At 43.8% G+C, this 19,389-nt stretch overlaps 1 protein-coding gene across 1 annotated transcript in view; it reads left to right on the plus strand.

The window, feature by feature from the left end:
* RYR3 (ryanodine receptor 3) overlaps positions 1-19,389 on the plus strand; it is a 365,900-nt gene that overhangs the window by 211,487 nt on the left and 135,024 nt on the right. Inside the window, exons 39-43 of the mRNA XM_047075357.1 lie at positions 4,399-4,672; positions 7,718-7,832; positions 9,474-9,603; positions 10,711-10,814; positions 13,931-14,066. Of these exons, the coding sequence (XP_046931313.1) occupies positions 4,399-4,672; positions 7,718-7,832; positions 9,474-9,603; positions 10,711-10,814; positions 13,931-14,066 (759 nt within the window). The remainder of the gene's footprint in view (positions 1-4,398; positions 4,673-7,717; positions 7,833-9,473; positions 9,604-10,710; positions 10,815-13,930; positions 14,067-19,389) is intronic.

Genomic DNA, 19,389 nt, shown 5'->3' on the forward strand with positions numbered 1-19,389 from the left:
TAATAGTAGAAGATGAGCTGGGTTCTTATACCTGGTTAAAAAATAGGGAGAAAACTGGCCTCAAAGAGATATATAGCTGGAAAGGGGGAGAGTATTTTAATAACCTTCTCAGATAATTGCGCATAGTCTTCTTCGATACTACCTCAAAACTCAACAAGTAATAGGTTCTCAAAAGTTCACTGCCATGTAGAACCTGCAACCTCATTAAGGAAATGTTTGTACTTGGTTATATGAAAACTCATTGGTGTGTCTTTGATCTTGAAAGGATCTTTTACCCATGAATGTTCTCGTAACATCATGATTTGGTCATCGGGAAATTATTGCCTCACCAAGTTACGCAGAACTTCCGAATGTTGACATACTTCATTATAAATTTATTTTAGAAATCACATTTGTTAACATCAACGATGTAATGAGAAGGCCTTTAAGTACTGGGAAGCTGTCACACTCACTGTGCAGATAAACGTTTTCTAAAATTCTGGTTTTTACTTGAAAGCTCAGATTATATTACTGGCAAAAGATACCATCCGTTGTTTTCCTTGAAGTGATGAGCTTACTTCCTTCATTTGTAAAGACATTTCTGTCATTCACCCAAGTCTGATTAACCAGCCCAGTTTGTCTGCCGTTCTTTTCATTAAAAATAGCATTCCACGAAATGAGCAGCCAGTTTAGCTCATAACTCAAGCCACCACACAAGTGCTTCTCCTCACGAAATCCTCTGACCTTTCATTTGGGGATGTGCTGTGCACATACTTCCCTTTTTGTCCCACAGGAGGTTGGAAAGATGTACATTGAAATTGTTATTAATAAAATACAAATTTTTTATATTTCCTAAAGGACACTCTTACGTGAAACTGAGCATCTTTCTGGGGATGTGTTGGTAAAGGTTGATGTTTGGTGCTATTGCCTAGATTCCCGCTAAGGCACCACCCCTTTTTACCCACCATGCTTCTCCACCATCAGGGCAGCTGTCAACACAGTGAAAAAGGCAAAAAACATCTTAGAGTTATGATGAAAATCCATCTGGCCTTGCAAACCACCTAAAGGGCCTTGGGATCCCTAAGGGTCTGTGGCCCACACTTTTACAAAGGCTGATATCGATAGCAGAATAGTTAACCTTTATTAAGCTCACGTATGTGCCAGACATGGTTATATGCATTAGTTATTTTAATCTTCAGCTGTATATGGAGAGCCTACCACATGCTAGAAAGTGTATTATTTTTAACCTCTGGACCCCGGTACATTTATGCTACTCTGCAGCTAGTTCATGGGAGCTAATTAAAATCTGAGGAATTTTCAATAGCATCACTGCTGGGGGTGCCAACTCCATTTTCTCAGGCCCTGAAGTGTTCAGAGGACTAGAAAGTCCTCAATTCAGCCAAGATTGCTTGGTGGCTGCTGAGTCTCTAGCATATGTCAGGCCACCAAAGATGCTATGCTTCCAGGGCTCTTGTGGGGATATTTCCTCCCCCACCACCTCTCCCAAGTTTTCTTTCTTCTTGTCGTTACTCTTTCTCTCCCTTCCTGGACCTTGGTCTCACAATTGGAAACCCCGTCCTACAAGAATGGCCTTCAATGTCATGCCTTCCACTAAATGACATCTGTCCATCCAAAACATGACCATGAGTCTTGCTTTTTCTTTCAGGGTCTTGGGGCCACGTTTTGTTTTGTTATTTGTTGTTGTTTTTTGTTGGCTCTTTTTGTTTTGTTTTGTTTTGTTTTTGTATTTTAACCGAGCTTCCGCTTGGTCACACACACATAATGGCTTATCCTGTTCTCTCATACTTACTGGAAGGCTGACCTGGACAGAGAACCCGTGGGGTGCTTCCTGCTCTACTCTTTGAAATAAAGGGCTGTCTCCTTTCTCATTTGCCCTCTAGAGAGGTGTTTGGCTGTGAATGTTCCATTCTGTATAAATGTTGATTTGGATTATTAAATCAGTGTGTGGCTAAGCACTCACCAGAATCCTGAATGAATCTGAAAGCCAGGTCAAGGGAAAGCTAATACTTACTTGGTTTCCTTGTGACTCTGTAACCCTCCCTGTTGAAAAGAGGATGGTCCTTGAGCTGATTAACATTTCTGGTTGCTGCTTTTCGTGTGTGGCAGGGACTGTGATTATTATCCCAGCAGAGAATTTGGTTATTAGTGGAGAGAAAACCATGATCACAATGTAGGCTTAAGGAGGAATTAGACTTACGGGACTGGAAAAACTTGAAGTGTCTATGGTTTTGTCATGCTTTGATTTTTACTGTGACTATTAACTAGAAGAAACAGGACCTCTTACATTTGGCCAGCAAGGAAACAAGTTCCTGACATGAGCCTATCTTGGCCCATAAATAACTTATTTTTCCCCAGAGGATAGAGATATTACCTAACCTAACAGGTATTAGTCAGCAATCCCTGCCTAGTGAGATCTCTTAGGAACATCTTTTAACTTTGCTTCTCTCTGCTCTGGGTATCCTTTTTTAAGTTTTTCAGCCTGTCTCTCGTCTGAACCTGAAACACCCACAGGGTTGATAGACCCAGCAGTAAGTTAAATTCATCCTTTACATCTCGGTCTCTTGTGAAGCTTTGGTAACCAAGTTCTATTTTTATATCCTTATGATGAGCCAAGACTGTATGTAGAGCAGACATCTGCCATATATAATGACATGGAGGTGAGAATCTTGACTATTGGAGGTGGTGCAGGCTACCAAAGGCAGCCCTCTGAGCTTGTTCCCAATGCCTCCACTGATGGACCGAGTAACCTTTATGGTCCCCTGAGCTCTGCCTTTATCACCAGGTCCAAATGAAGGATCTTGATGCCATCTATACCTTTCTGGAATGTGATAGGCAGAGCCAGACTTGGAGGCGATTGTTATTTCAGAGCAGCATTTCTCACTCCTCTCATGGCATTTTCTGGAAGTGTGTATGTGTGTGAGACACAGGGAGGGGACAGCAGTGCCCTCCTAGCCATTCTGGCAGGCCCTCTTTCATCCTGTCCTCCACCTCAGATCTGCGTCTCCCTTCTTACCTTTTTTTAAGTTTATTTATTTTGAGAAAGAGGGAGGGAGAAGAGAGAATCCCAAACAGGATCCGTGATGTCATCACAGAGCCTGATGCGGGGCTCAAACTCACGAACCTTTAGATCGTGACCTGTGCTGAAATGATGAGTCAGACGCTTAACTGACGGAGCCACCCTGGTACCCCTACATGTCCCTGCTGACTATGCTCCCTCACAGTGCCAGCCAGCACTTTTCAGGAGCCATTCACTTCAACCTCTGAAGGTCCCACAGTTGGTTCGAGTCCCACTTCAGTGACTTCTCCTTTACCTGTGAAGCCAGTGGTTTTTCTTTGTAACCAGTGTGAGCTTCTAAACTCAACGCCATACTGGCCTTTCTCCTGATGCTTCGGAAAGTAGTCACGATGCCTTGTTAGCTGACCCCCTGCCAAAGATCCAGGGCGACACAGTCACAACAAGGAGGTGATAGTCATATATCCAAGTGCAGTCTTCAGACGTAACAGAACGCTCTTCATCTGTTTCTTTGCATCTCCTAACGTAGCTCTATGTGTATGTCAGCCAAAATATCTTCTCAAGGTCTAGAATCAACGGCATGGTTTATTCAGTTTGTGGTATGTGGTATATTTAAAGTGCTTGGGGAATAGTATCCATGGTAGAGAAAATCCAATGCTTAATATCACTTGACTCTAAAGACGCAGTGACCAGTGTCATCTTCTCGTGCCTTTGCCCCCTACTCCCGCAGCTCTGTCCCATGGCACTTGCACATGGTAGTATTTCTTACATTGCATTATAAAATAAAGGTAAAAGTTGTTCTTCATAAAATCAAAATGAAAATGTAAAGAGCTGATTTGTGAGCACTCTAAAAACAAGGACAGTGTCTTACTGAGTCTTTTATTTCCAATATCGATTCAAACTTCATTTAATTAAAATATTTAGCACCCTTGGGGCGCCTGGGTGGCACAGTCGGTTAAGCATCCGACTTCAGCCAGGTCACGATCTCGCGGTCCGGGAGTTCGAGCCCCGCGTCAGGCTCTGGGCTGATGGCTCAGGGCCTGGAGCCTGTTTCCCATTCTGTGTCTCCCTCTCTCTCTGCCCCTCCCCCGTTCATGCTCTGTCTCTCTCTGTCCCAAAAATAAATAAACGTTGAAAAAAAAATTTTTTTAAATATTTAGCACCCTGAATTCAAAATGGAGATACCTTTTTCTTGTAGTATGGCTCACATGTATGTTTTTTGATGATCTATTTCATTTCTCTGCATGCCGTGTTCCACCCTTAGAAAAAGAATGTTTTAACCTTGACCCCTGATGTTGTCTTAGTGTTGAATGGAGTGGCTGAGCTACCCAGCTCTCCCGGAGCCATGACAGTCACAGTACCGGTCCTCTGTGTTGTCCCTCTAGCGACCTTGAAGGAGCTCATCTCACAGACCATGATCCGCTGGGCTCAGGAGGACCAGATCCAGGATGCGGAGTTGGTCCGGATGATGTTCAACCTCCTCCGGAGGCAGTACGACAGCATCGGGGAGCTGCTGCAGGCGCTGCGGAAGACCTACACCATCAGTCAGGCCTCCGTGAGCGACACCATCAACCTGCTGGCCGCCCTGGGCCAGATCCGCTGCCTCCTCAGTGTCAGGATGGGCAAGGAAGAGGAGCTGCTCATGATCAATGGGCTGGGGTAGGTCATTCATAGTTCAGTGTGAATCTTTCCAAAGAACTTCAAGGGGAAAAGCTGGTTTACCTTGCTCTGCAGGTGTTCTGGAATCAAATCGCATAAAACCCCAGCCATCCCAATCTCACTTCTTGTGGAAAACCATTCTCCGTGTCTCCGTCCCCTTTGGTAACCTGAGAGATCTGACTGTGTGCCCCAGGTGAAGGGACATTGTCAGAAGCAGTGGGGAGGAGTCTTAGAGAAAGGCAGTTACTTCATTTGTGTCTGAAGAAAATCGCTCCAGGGTGGCAATGAAAAAAATTCAGCGGAAGGGAGAGCGTTCAAATCAACCAGAGAGAAAGGTTTTGAGCAGCTGGGCTTTTGACTGGAATTCTTCTGAGACTTCCCTCTGAGGTATTGCAGGTGGATCCCTCCCTTTGCTTGGGACTGACCCAGGGAGTCAGTTTTGTCAGTTGTACGAGACACCTTTCACCCTAACAGTAGCTCGTGGCTCTTAGAAGCTATGCTATCTAAAAGATAGCATTTTAGACATCAAAAAGATCTCCTTTAATTTAATTCAATGGCGTAGTTCCATTTTGGGGATGAGAAAACCAAAGCCCAGAAAAGTTACCTGACCAGCCCACGATGTTACTTGATTAAAATCAAGAACTCATTAGGGCACCTGGGTGGCTCAGTCGGTTGAGTGTCTGACTTCGGCCCAGGTCATGATTGCACTGTTGGTGAGTTCGAGCCCCAGGTCCGGCTCTGTGCTGACAGCTCAGAGCCTGGAGCCTGCTTCAGATGCTGGGTCTCCCTCTCTCTCTGCCCCTCCCCCCCTTCAAAAATAAACATTAAAAAAATTTCAGGGGGCGCCTGGGTGGCTCAGTCAGTTAAGTGTCCGACTTCAGCTCAAGTCTTGATCTCGCGGTCCGTGAGTTCGAGCCCCGCGTCGGGCTCTGTGCTGACAGCTCAGAACCTGGAGCCTGCTTCTGATTCTGTGTCTCCCTCTCTCTCTGACCCTCCCCCCATTCATGCTCTGTCTCTCTCTGTCTCAAAAATAAATAAATGTTAAAAAAAATTAAAAAAAAAATCTTTTTGAAATCAAGAACCTGATATTCCATTCCACCACCCTGGAGCCAGCAAACTAAAGGAGCATCACTGGGGCCCAGAAGAGAGACTTTGAAGATCCCCGGGTTGGGGCATGGGTGGGATGCACACATTCTTCAAATTCCTTTCCAAGGCTGAATCATGTAATAGAAACGAAGAGAATTTTATGGCAAAAGAAAACCATAGAATTAGCTTCTCCCCTGACTCTCGCAGTAGACATAGCAGCAAGTAAAACCTAGTGGTGTCTCCTCTCAACAGCTGCAACACTCAAGGGAAAGGGTACAGGCAGAGGGAAACCACCCCGTATGGGATTACACAGCCACATCACAGGCTGCCTCTGTATTTTGATTTGCCTGCAGCATTATTATGTGAATTTATAGTGACCGATTTAAACATAAATTTTTTTATATTTCATTGTTAATTTCATTTTTTTTAAAGACTGCGGTCCAGAAATGTCATGGGTACCTAACGTACAATTGCCTTTAAGAGAGGGGTACAGCCCTATCATTAAGAAAACTGAAGTCCAGTATCCCTTGGGTAAATTCCTAGCAGTGCTATTGCTGGGTCATAGGGTAGATCTATTTTTATTTTTGGGGGGAAACTCCACACTGTTTTTCAGAGCGGCTGCACCAGTTTGCATTCCCACCAACAGTGCAAGAGGGTTCCCATTTCTCCACATCCTCTCCAGCATCTATAGTCTCCTGATTTGTTCATTTTAGCCACTCTTACTGGCATGAGGTGATAGCTCAGTGTGGTTTTGATTTGTATTTTCCTGATGAGGACTGATGTTGAGCATCTTTTCATGTGCCTGTTGGCCATCTGGATGTCTTCTTTAGGAAGCGTCTGTTCATGTTTTCTGCCCATTTCTTCACTGGATTATTTGTTTTTCGGGTGTGGAGTTTGGTGAGCTCTTGATAGATTTTGGATACTAGCCCTTTGTCCGATATGTCATTTGCAAATATCTTTTCTCATTCCATTGGTTGCATTTTAGTTTTGTTAGTTGTTTCCTTTGTAGTGCAGAAGCTTGTTATCTTCATGAGGTCCCAATAGTTCATTTTTGCTTTTAATTCCCTTGCCTTTGGGGATGGGCATAGGGGCACTTGTACCCCAATGTTTATAGCAGCACTTTCAACAATACCCAAATTATGGAAAGAGCCTAAATGTCCATCAACTGATGAATGGATAAAGAAATTGTGGTTTATAGACACAATGGAGTACTACATGGCAATGAGAAAGAATGAAATATGACCTTTTGTAGCAACATGGATGGAACTGGAGAGTGTTATGCTAAGTGAAGTAAGCCATACAGAGAAAGACAGATACCATATGTTTTCACTCTTATGTGGATCCTGAGAACTTACCAGAACACCATGGGGGAGGGGAAGGAAAAAAAAAAGGTTAGAGAGGGAGGGAGCCAAACCCTAAGAGACTCTTAAAAACTGAGAACAAACTGAGGGATGATGGGGGGTGGAAGGGAGAGGAGGGTGGGTGATGGGTACTGAGGAGGGCATCTGTTGGGATGAGCACTGGGTGTTATATGGAAACCAATTTGACAATAAATTTCATATTTAAAAAAAAAACTGAAGTCCATAGAGACATAGATAAAAGGACGAGAGAGGGGGGAAAAAAGACACTGAGCACATGGAGGAAGAGAAATCCAGTGATTCCTGCTCTCTGAAGCTATGACAAGCAAAAAGACAAAAGGACAACTGTGTAATGTCATTAGAAGGAAATGTTTCAAAATAAAGTACTTAATGGAAGTAAAAGAGTTCAATATACTCCTATCAGCTAAAAAAAAAAAAAAAGGGAATTCTACTTCTATTCCACCTGGCTGGTACCTTCTTACTACCTTTCAGCTTGCGTCACTCCACCCCCAGTGTGTTTGTGCATGTGTGTTTTCTCATGCCTGCATTTTCATACCACTGATAGAAGCAAGTACTGAAGACTGTCCAATCTTTACCCTAGAGACATTATGAACAACAAGGTGTTCTACCAGCATCCCAACCTCATGCGAGTCCTTGGCATGCACGAGACAGTGATGGAGGTGATGGTGAACGTGTTGGGGACAGAGAAGTCTCAGGTAATGCTACCAGGAGAACTTAGGCCAGAACTTGACTTGGGCAGGTGCATGTGGTGACTTGTTCACAGACAAATAGCTGGTGTCCATTGTCTCAGTTCCTCTTCCCAGGGAGAGGGAGGGATGTGCATAAAGCCAGGAGGCAGCCAAGGAATGGGACAGAGCTGCTGAATGGAATCCAGCCAGTGTAGGCGCTCTGGCTCCTGAAGCTTAGAGCTTTCCCCACTCATTCTACGAGGCTGTTCACCTGCTAAGTTTACTTCCCATACATACTCTGCAGCCCTGCTCCTTCCAACATGGAGTTCCTCTGGGTTTTGTGCTGTGTCAGGAGAATGCTGTTCTAAAGGAGAACAAGATCTTAATAACGATCCTGGCAGTGTTCCCTCAGGGGTGCATGTGTTTCCTCTCTGTGCCAAGCTCCTGAGGATGTCGGCTCTCCTTCCCAGCCCCCTGTAACAAGCCTGCTGTCAGGGGGAGCCCCCTGGACATTTATTCTAGCTTATGTGGGGTCCTCAGAGTTAGATAGGGTCCTAAGGCAGTAGATGGGGGATGTTTTCAAATGTTGGAAATTCCAGAGGGCAAGGGTCCTAGGAATGAATGATTCCCAAAGCAGTTCCACCAGTATGGACAGTTGGGGGTATGAAGGAAGAGCAAAAGCCAAGCTCACATTCCTTCTCACTCACTTCCTTCTGGTCCCTTGGAAAAGCAGACTCTCCAGAAGAGCCCTGAGAAAATGCCTGCATGCCTCAGCAAGGAGGTAGCATATAGGTTTTGGGCCCTTACTTGTAAGAGCACCCCACCCCCATGATTCTAAAAGGAGAGATGAAGGGCTTTCTAGGATCCAGAGCTAGGTTAAACATAGACACCATTTATTGAGCATTATTGGATCAAAACTAAGATGTGGCCAGGCTCTAGAGATGCTAATTACTTTGTTAAGGAGAGAAGCCAAGTACAATCAGCAGTAACATAAGATGGCATCTCAGTGCTAAATTGTATGAATCAGATTACAAGTGCTATGGGAGCCCGTAGGAGAGCAGTAGTCAAGGACAGAAGTAACTAGGGAAGAAAAAAGCAATTGGGGAGGGCTCACATTCGGAGAGGGCAATGCTTATCAGGCTCCCACAACTCTGGGGGGACCAGCCTTTACCCAGAGGACCCAGGTTTGATTTAATGCTGGGCATTATTTGTCAGGATCGCTCATCTCCCTTTCTGGACCTTCTCATCATGATCGCTCCTCTCCCTTTCTGGACCTGCTCATCACAGTTCTGTCTGCTCCCTTCCCGGATGGAAACAATAGTGTGATGTAGGGTCGTGCAATTTCATGTGACATCGGAGGGTGTCTGGGATTCTTGTTTGACCTCTTTTTCCTTTGAAAGGAAGATACTTCAGGAACTATAATTAGCTCTCAATATTTTTGGAAGCCTCCTCTCAGGTGTGTCCCCTCTCTGTCCCTCCTGTGAATAAGTCCTCGAAAAAACTAGAAGCAAGGACGAAATGCATTTTGCAAACTGTTCATAGCTTATACACCCGTATTGACAGGTGGGGGTCAGTGGATGGCCTACCCTAAGACTCTTCGAAGTCAGACTTCTCAGAAAGGACTCATGATAGATTCTTTTCCTTGACATTTCCTTTTTCTCCCTACAGATTGCCTTTCCAAAAATGGTTGCTAGCTGTTGCCGCTTCCTCTGCTACTTCTGTCGAATTAGCCGGCAAAATCAGAAGGCCATGTTTGAGCATCTAAGTTACCTGTTGGAGAACAGCAGTGTTGGCCTAGGTATGTCATGTTATCACTTCCACATTTGGACTTGGAGGTGACACTCCTCCTGGCCACTTAGGAGGTAAAGCGAAAGAAGTGACATACCTGCTAAGGTATTTTTAAATAGAAGAAGGAAGCTGCCTGATCTAAAAATAAATGAAATAATGATACCATGTCTCTGCTGTCCAACCTAAGTAGAGATGTTGCTGCCACCCAGAACTGGTGACAGATTTGTGTTGGCATAGTCACACAGTTTTTACCTTGTCTTCCTTGGGACCGGTGGCCCATGGCTCATGAAATGCTGCCTGAAATTATAGTCTGGGGACACCGCTCCCCCACCCCCAGCCCACTCCACTGACCAAGGAGGTGTTAATGAGACCAAGGTCGGAGACCCAACCCCTTCTTGGAGGGCTGGCTGCAGGCTGCATCCCTCTCTCCTAAGCTTTGAGGTGGACTGGCCAAGAGCAACTGTGGACCGTGTAAATCCATCACCACCACTAGAAAAGCAACACGGTGCATATGCCTTACTCACTGTCCTGGATGTAAACCAAATGAGTTTGTGAAAGACACAAAACCACTCATACATGCATGTGAAATCTGAAAGCTGGAGTTTCCAAATTATCAGATGCAATCTCGGACTCCCAACCTTTTATAAAAAAGTTTTTCTGAGTTCTAGCATAAGAACCAAAGGAAAATAAAAGACAACATTGGTGACCTGATGTAACTGTATGAGCTAATGCTGTTTGAGGCTATTCTCAAACTCTGGTTGGTGGCTCTAGAAATGACCGACTCATTTGAGATTAGTTGGTTAAGTGACATCACTACCTTTTGAGTGATCACCACAGCAGAGCTCCAAGAAGTACCATGTTAGAAAAATACTTGAAAATACATGGTCCCTGATAATTACGTGCACTGATTTTCTGACTTAATCCATAGTCAAAATTAATAATGAGTATGGGGACCGGGATAACAAATTCTGTTCTTGGGCAGGCAGCCCCCTCAGAATGGTGATGGGAGTTTAATGTGCTTGCTGCCCTCTCCTGGCCATGAATGTGCACTGCACCCTCAGCTCAGCGCTGGACGGCCTCTGTCCCTTTTCTCTCTCCTTCTCTCTTCCTTCCTCAGCCTCTCCTTCGATGAGGGGATCTACCCCGCTAGATGTGGCAGCTTCCTCCGTGATGGACAACAACGAGTTAGCCCTGGGCTTAGAGGAACCAGACCTTGAGAAGGTAACTGGCCCTGGGGAGGCAATGTGCTTGCCCTCTCCTGCCTTATAGCACAGCCAGGACAAGGAAATGCAGACCAAAAGCTGGGTCTCCATCAGAAACTCTCAATGCTCCATGAAAATGTGGTAGAAAGTGAGTAACCAGCAGCAATATGATAATTAGGAGCAGAGAATCTCCTATGGGCAGGGATAGTCAACTTCTTAGACATGGATATCTGGATATGTGTGCTGTCTGTATGTGGAGGCCCAGCCTCATTGGTCTACATGGAACACTACCAGAGACCTAGATCCTAATAAAGTTCTATGTCATCGAATTTTTAAGTTCACACACTAAAGAAAGAAACATGATAGAAAACTGTATAATCCATATAGGGACAAGAAACACCCACATGTCCTATCCTTGTACAGATGAGGCAAAACTGAGCTGCCCCACATTGGGATTGTGAAGTGTGCTCCCACTGGTGGTGATAACTGGAGGCTGATTCACCTACCATCTTTTCCCCATTCCATCTCGGGGCTATTTCCTTGACTGAGTGGCTGCCAAGATTTACAGTATGAAGACTGGTCTGGTGAGGGGCGAGGGGAACAAGTTAAAGGTCATCCGTTGAGTAGTGGGTCTGGAAGTGCATGGAAGAAGAGTTTCTAATCCTGACCAGGGGATCAGGAAGGTCACTCAGGAAAGTGATGAGCTGAGGTGGGAGTAGGAAGCCAGCAGCCTCACCATCGGGAAAAGTGTGTCAAGAATGTGTGAGGTTCAGTGAGGAAAGCATGGTATGCTTGGGAATCGGGAAGGTGGGTGTGACGGATCATGGGGTGTGTGGGGGGAGTGGTGAACAGTGAGGGGAGACAGGAATTGGGCTTGATGCTACCATAATGGTTACCATAGAAGTTCATACTCCTATAGGATCACTGTGGGCCAGGTCCCGCTCTGAATTAACTCACATAACCCTTAGAACATGCCTTTTTGTTAGTGCCCCCAGTTATAGGAGAGGAAACTAAGGCCTAGAGGGGTTTAGTTGATGTGCTCAGTGTCATGGGGTTTGTAAGTGTCGGAGCCAGGAGCCACAGGGGTCTGGCTCCGGAGGCCGTGCTCTCACCTGTCATATTACAGGACCTCTCTGTAGAGCCAAGAGCAACAGAAACCATCAGAGGGCTTTAAACAGAGGAATGACTTGTATTTTAGAAAGCACATCTTGGTTTTAGCAAGAAGAACTGATGAGAACAGAGACAAGACACACCCCCTCCCATACACACACGGACTCATGCTCTGCCACCCAGCGGTACGTTGCGTGATAGCTGTTCCACAAATGCCACGAATATTCCTAGTCTGCTTCTGGTGAGACAGACTTTAGTCAAACTCTGCTCTGCATACATTGCAACACCAGTCAAGAACTCCACGTTTCAGGTGGTGAGATGGTAACTGATCCCTGGATAAGAAAGTGGCTGATGGTTCTCTTAGACTAGGACAGTGCCACCTTACACTGATGGGGACTCAGTGCCCATCCTCAGCTGTAGCTCAGCTTTGGAAATGACAGCACTTGACAAAGACCCTAAGTCCCCCCTGGAAGGTGGAAGATGGGCTAAGGAGAGTCCAGGAGGCTGGGAAAGGGAAGAAATGGGGACCTAGGGACATCTGTGAGGGGGAGGCTTCTTCAGGTGGTCCCAGTGGCTCAGCACAGGGCCACAGACTTTGTTGGGACCAGTGTCAGGAAATCACCCAAGTGTGGTTCCTAGGAGGGAGGGGAAAGGACAGGTAAATGCCACAGTTCTTCCTTGCCATTGATCACAACAGAAATTAGGTCCCTTAAGATTGAGCAACAGCCCCCCCACCCACCAACACACGTTGTGCACGCGCGCACACAGACACGCAAGGGTGCTTATTTCAGCGGACAGTGAAATGTCCTGCACCTGTAACCTTGAAAACACTGCTGAATTCTTGGCTTTATTGATGTTTTTCTCACATCTTAAAGGCCAAATCAAATCTAAGCTCCAAGCAGAATAGTATCCTTACTGGTTTAAGAAGGAAACGGTGTGATGATTGTTTCTTACTGAATTTTGACTTAGATCCATTGTTCTTACAAAACAACTTGGAGTATATGACCTCAGCAAATACATGATTCATTTGAAAAACATTGATTGACCATCTGCTATGTGCTGAGCCCTGGGAATCATAAAATTAAAAAGATACAAATTCCTGACTGAGGAGTTTACAGCCCAGTGGATTCTCCCCTTCTCCTTGTACACATAAAATAATAAAGGCTAAATTAGAATAGCAACTGCATTTCAAGCAAAGGTCTATTTGCTACGCACTTTTTCTTGCCTGACATCTTCTAAAAAGTAGGCAAGTCATAAAACACTCTACAAGATCACAGGGCTGATATCCAGTGACCCAGGAAGTGAACACTACCAATCCCAGGTCTTAACTGGCCACAGCCCCTCACTCACCACCCCAACCTTAACATTTGGCTTGTGACTTGAGACAATAGCTGTTAATGCAGAACTTGAGTAGGGAGCCCCAGTTAGTCAAGGGCCCACTCAGAGTCAACCAGTGACTCAATATTTTGATCTTGAAATACCATGGCCAAATGAACATGGCCCACCTGGACCCATTATCTCCCCAGAGACCCCCTAGTTAGGCCTATGTTTAAATAGTAGTTCCCTCTTGGGGCACCTGGGTGGCTCAGTGTGTTGAGTGTCCAGCTCTTGATCTTGGCTCAGGTCATGATCTCCCAGTTTGTGGGTTCAAGCCCCACATCGGGTTCTGTGCCAGGAGCGTGGAGCCTGCTTGGGATTCTCTCTCTCCCTCTCTCTCTACCTCTCTCTCTCTCTCTCTCAAAATACATAAAACTTTTTTTAAAATATGTCCGTTCCCTCTTGCCAGAATTGGAAAATCCAGGGAACTGAGCTCATGGCATATTCCTACATAACAGTGACAATCTGTCTTGGCTATTTGGAAACAATGAACTAGAAGTTCTGATTTCAAACTTACTGAATTATTAAAAGTTTGGGGCTCTCTCTAGCTTCTAGGCAAACGAAAGCCCTTCTGTTCCCAGAATTCTGTAGGCCTCACAGCTGTCTCGTAAAAAACTGAGACACTTACTTTTGTACTGTTGTTGGCAGGTGGTGACCTACTTGGCAGGCTGTGGCTTGCAGAGCTGCCCCATGCTTCTAGCCAAAGGGTACCCTGACGTCGGCTGGAACCCCATCGAAGGGGAGCGCTACCTGTCCTTCCTGAGGTTTGCCGTCTTTGTGAACAGTGAGTCCCAAAATTTTCATGCCTTTCAGACCTAGGATAGCATAAACTTGGGTACATACAAGGAAAGAGAGATCCTCTGCATTTCTTCCTACCTATAAGTAGGATAGATTCTACAGGTGGTGGGGGACAGGACAATCTCAGGCCAGACAAGGACCAAGAGCAGCATCTGGTGGACAGTGTGTTGAGCTCTTGCACCAGATCCAGGAAGAAAATAAAGGCGAAGGCTAGAGCTTGTCACTGCTTTGTACCTCTTCTATCAGTAAAACAGGGGATTGTTAATAGCTTCATCTCACTTATTCACAAAGCTAACCTCAGGTGTGCCCTCAGATCCTCAGACTATTGGATGAATGGATGCATACATGCATAAAAATTAAAAATAACTGAGTAACTATAAAAGGTAGCTCAACTCCCAGGAGAAAAAATATTTCTGTGGCGACCCTAAATACTATTCTTCTCATACAAGTCACTTCCCACTTATAATGAATTCCAAGTCTACAAAACCTCTTTAGCTGCCCAAGTAAAATGTACTGAATCTTGTGTAAAATTTAAGTGGGCTACTTTCTTGAAAATGTGCCCTGTCTCCCAAGATTGTGTTCTAATACCAATTCACATATATTCACATCAGAATTGTGATCCTTCTCCCTTCTCCAAGTTTGGAGTTCCAGGCTAACAAATCCAGCTTGGCTAGTTACACGATTGCAAAGAGGGATTACAGCTAATAAGCAATCATGCCAAGTGTTCTAGGTATAAGAGTTTATCTTGGAATATACTGACATAATGTGATCACTGATTTCCTGTGTGCTTTTCTTATCTCCCTTCATCCCCGCACTACTTCTTGTCTTCCTAGACTCCACTCTTAATATTTGAATGATTTCCATTGTCCTGGTTTCTCCCCCTGGGTCTCATCCAGTCAGATGCTTGATCACCTGTCTTCTGCCACTCTCTGAGTGCTCTTTAGTGTCCCTAACTGTTCCTCACCATCATTGCTGAATTCCATTTTCTCTGAGGCCAGTGTCAGCATGTCCTCTAATAATCTCTTCCACTTTCTATCCAAATCTATCTGATTCTGGACCACGTGTCCAGAATTAATTCAGAGGTACTATGGTAATAGGGACATTTTTTTAAGTGTATTTTAAGAATTCATAAGTCTCCCTAAATTATCTCAGTAGACTATATGACTACAAACCAAATCAAGGCAGGACTCGTTTATTCATCTTGACCACCTTTTCAAGATCAAGAGCTTTATGAGTCATTTAGAGGGATTGTCTACATAGGTTATGAAGGTAAAGGAATCCACCGGCTATGCACCTATCTAGATTGCCCACATTCCAACACTGATGTATGCTAGTTTCATATGACCAGATTGGGACTGAATAGACTTGCAGATCTGTAGTTGAAACGGTGGGAGTAGACTGTCACAGGGGAAAGCTTGAAAAACAGAGAGATGGAACATATGAGAAAGAAAAAGTTAGAATCTTATTGAAGCCTTAAAGAAGGAGCAAAAGTGCTTTAAAAACAGCTGAGTGTTATGGAAGACTTTGGGCCCGAGAATGGAGTGTCTGAGGAGCAAATATAGTGCAAAACACTTACTGCTTTGCAAATTTAGGCACATTACTAAAACTTTCCTAGCCTCAGTTTTTTTATGTATGTTAAGTAGAGATAACAGTAGTATATACCTCACAGAGCTGTCATAAGACTTAAATGAAATAATCTGTGGAACACTTAGCACAGTGCCAGAAACATAGTAAGCCTGCAGTCATGTTAGTTGTCATTGTTTATGATCCTTACAAGAGTATTAGGGCATTTGAAATGGAAAGACTCTAATAAATGGATTATTTGGGAGTCTCAAAGCCCTCTGTAAGTTTTTATGTCTAAAAGGTGATTAAAAAGGACTTCCCAGCCCTTTTGTGGCATCTACACAGCAGTGAAAGATAAAGGTGTTAGAGGTGATCATGGTAGATGATAAGAGTGGTCATGATGGGTAATGGTGGGTGGTGACAGGTGGTGATGTTGGATGATGGTGAGGGGTAATGTTGATTGGGGATATGAGGGTTGAGTAGTGGTCATAGCAGGTTTTGGGGTGATTGAGGTGGATGGTGGTTAGTGATGAGAAGTGGGTGATGGTTGTGGGGGGTGATGAGTGATGGTGGGTGGTCACAGTGGATGATGATGGGATGTGATGGTTGGGTGGTGGATTGCCATAGTGGGTGTAGGGGTTACTGTGGTGAGTGGTAGTGAGTGATGTTAGAGTTAGTGAGGATGATGGTGGTGATGAGAGCAGCTAACACTTACTGAGCATTTACCATGTGCCAGGCACTGTTCAAAACACTTTGGGATTGGGGACACCTACGTAGCTCAGTTGGTTAAGCGTCTGACTTCAGCTTAGGTCATGATCTCATGGTTCTGGAATTTGAGCCCCACATCGGGCTGTCTGCTGTCAGCACGGAGCCTGCTTCCGATTCTCTGTCCCCCTCTCTCTCTGCCCCCCCACCCTTCCCCCATATTTGCATGCTTGCTCTCTGTTTCTCAAAATAAATAACTTTAAAAAATTGGGATGTGTTAACTTACATAATACAGAAATCCTAGGTATAGTTATCTTCCTCATTTTATAGAGAAAGACCCAGTTGCTTAGAAGGATTAAGTGCCTTGCCCAGAATCACACAGCTAGTAGGATGTAAAGCAGGATTTGAAGTAGGATTTGAAATAGAACAATTTGGCCCAAGAGTCCAAACATTACTCAAATATTGTGCAGTATTGTCTTGGTAGTGTAGTCTAATGAATGAATAAGGAGAAACAGCGTTTTCTCCTTTGAGATGTTCAAAAATTGTGGCATTATTTAATTACTGTTTGGCACTAATGTTTTTTTTTTTTAAATTAAGCCAAATCAAAAGCTCTTGCCATATCAAAATAATAGAATTGGAAAATTCTAGCATTATTTTCCTAGTCTCTCTTAATGTTTGATTTAAATCTTGTTAAACAAGATTTGTCTTTAAAAGAACTTCTTGAGGCTATAATTTTCTCCGTTTTTTTATTAGGTTGCTCAGAAGCCTTGAGTTGTGTTTTACTGTGGGAGTAATGAAGTTGAGAGGCTTATATTTACCCAGCAGTTGTAAACTTTATAACCAGTCTAGACACAGCTCTGTCTAGGTATCTGATTAATCCCTTCCTAATGTAGATTCCAAGAAGGAAGATGTCTTACCAATCCACAAGAAGAAGGGAAAGTTATTTTGTGCTTTTTTTGAGTCCTTGGAGTATTTTAGTGATATCTTCCCCAGGCTATAAACTTAGTTGTGAGGGACACACTATTCCTAGCTTTGCTGAATATTTCCCTAGGCAGATTTGTCATCAGTGGACATAACTTGGGGATCCATTATGTGACACGTGAAGCGTATGTGAGGGGCTATGAGATGTAATAAGAGACATGACCTAAAAGCCCTGACGTCGTAAAGCAGGAAACAGAGCAAACCTAAGTGGAATTATCGGAAATGTACCTGGAATAATTACTAAAAACCTTGTAATCAACCATACCTGCCTACAGAGTGACACATGGGACTACTGACATGCCAAAAGTGACAGTGCATATTGGAATCTGGTAGAGTGAATCTACGAATACCTGGGGAAAAAGGCAAGTGTTGAACAACATCTTGGAGAAACAAATGGACATAGAATAACAGAGTAGTGTGGTGAGAGCATACTGATTGGCTTGAACTAGGAAACATTAATCTTTTATTATATATCAATTTTATCTTAATAAAGCTGAAAAAAAATTTAAAGTCAAAAGCACCAAGTAGCATGGTACCTTTGAAGGGCACAGTAGATAAAGATGCTTTAAAAAATCAGCCGGTTCATTTCCATCCATGTATTTATTAGAGTCAGAAAGGATGTAATAACCACTCTTAGGTGTGATTGGTACTAAAGACTAGGGATGATTAGGATTAAAATGTGTTAGACATTGTTCTTACGCTCACATTTATAATACAGTTGGAAAGATTCAGCAAACTTTTGAAAAATTGACCAATAGTAAAAGATTTACATAACAGTTTAAGACAATTACAAACAACATCACAGTGTTCTACTCAGGAGACACTTCAGGCTGTTGTGGTGAGAGAAGATACAATATGGGTTACAAATGAGATATGGCTACTGGGGGTTGGGTACTTAACGTCTGAGTTATAGCTTCTATCCAATTACAAGACATGTAGAATCTCTTCTACCCCACCTTCCTCATTCTCCCAATGGACCTTCTTGAATCTCTGTGCCTGAGAAGAAAGAAATTGGTCATTGGGGTCAGGATGGGCTCATAGTGACAAAGACAAGGAAATGTGGCTCCATCTGTAGAAACTCAAAGTGAAACTATAAACGCCCAGAGATAGATGGTCAAAACAGCACAAGTAATAGAAAATAAATTACTCACATAAAGAAGCCAATGGCAAACAAATGCCCAGAGCACCAAAATGAGGAAATCTGACTGGGGTGAAAAGCTGTTTGGCCTTGTTATTTTCATGCTAAGTAAATCATTCAGCATTTCTCCCCCACTGCTTCTTGTGGGATCCCAGCAGTGGTGCTGGCTGAGCATTTTGGCATGAGCCCAAATGTCCTGAATCCATAGGTATATGGATTCTTTATCAATCATTTTCTTAATAACGATGGTAAATGAAGTTTGATACCTACATAATGTAGATTTTAACTGAAATAGTAAAACCAGGCTAAAGCTGCTTCATCAACATTATTCCCACAAAATGGCAGTATAATGATCCTACCTATCACAAATTGGTTTTCATTAACTCAGTGAGAATGCCCGTATTTAAAAGGTGGACTCTACCCTATTAGAACACACCTCAATTCTGACTCCAGGTTTCAGTCTTAGGCAAATTTTATTTAACATATTTCATGAAAAAGCCACGTGGATGCAAACTCTAGATGCATGGGCAACATTTTAGCATGATTCTAGCGTTAAATACCAGTGTCTAAAATTTCTGGACTACTGTACCAGTCCACCCTGCAAGGTTTTCATTCAGTCCCTTGGCTTTAAATTCCACATGTTTGCTCGTGATCCCCCCAATGTACATTCCCATCCTTTCTTCTCTTCCCTGAGCCCCGGACTTGTGTAACCTGCTGCCTACTTGATGTTTCTACTTGAAGGATGAATAGGCATTTCAAATTTTGAACATCTTAAGGATTAATTTGTATATCTACCCTAAACTTGTTCTCTTAGATTCCCCATCCCCCTAGCTAGCACTACTGACTTTGCAAAACTCTTAGGTGGCATCTTTAATTCAGACTTTTTCCTTATCCCCACATTCAATCCACTTAAAATTCTGTA

The sequence above is a fragment of the Lynx rufus genome, unplaced genomic scaffold (assembly GCF_022079265.1).
Source record: "Lynx rufus isolate CCGP_SWC_20201006 ecotype Redwood Valley unplaced genomic scaffold, mLynRuf1.p SCAF_13, whole genome shotgun sequence".
Taxonomy (NCBI): domain Eukaryota; kingdom Metazoa; phylum Chordata; class Mammalia; order Carnivora; family Felidae; genus Lynx; species Lynx rufus.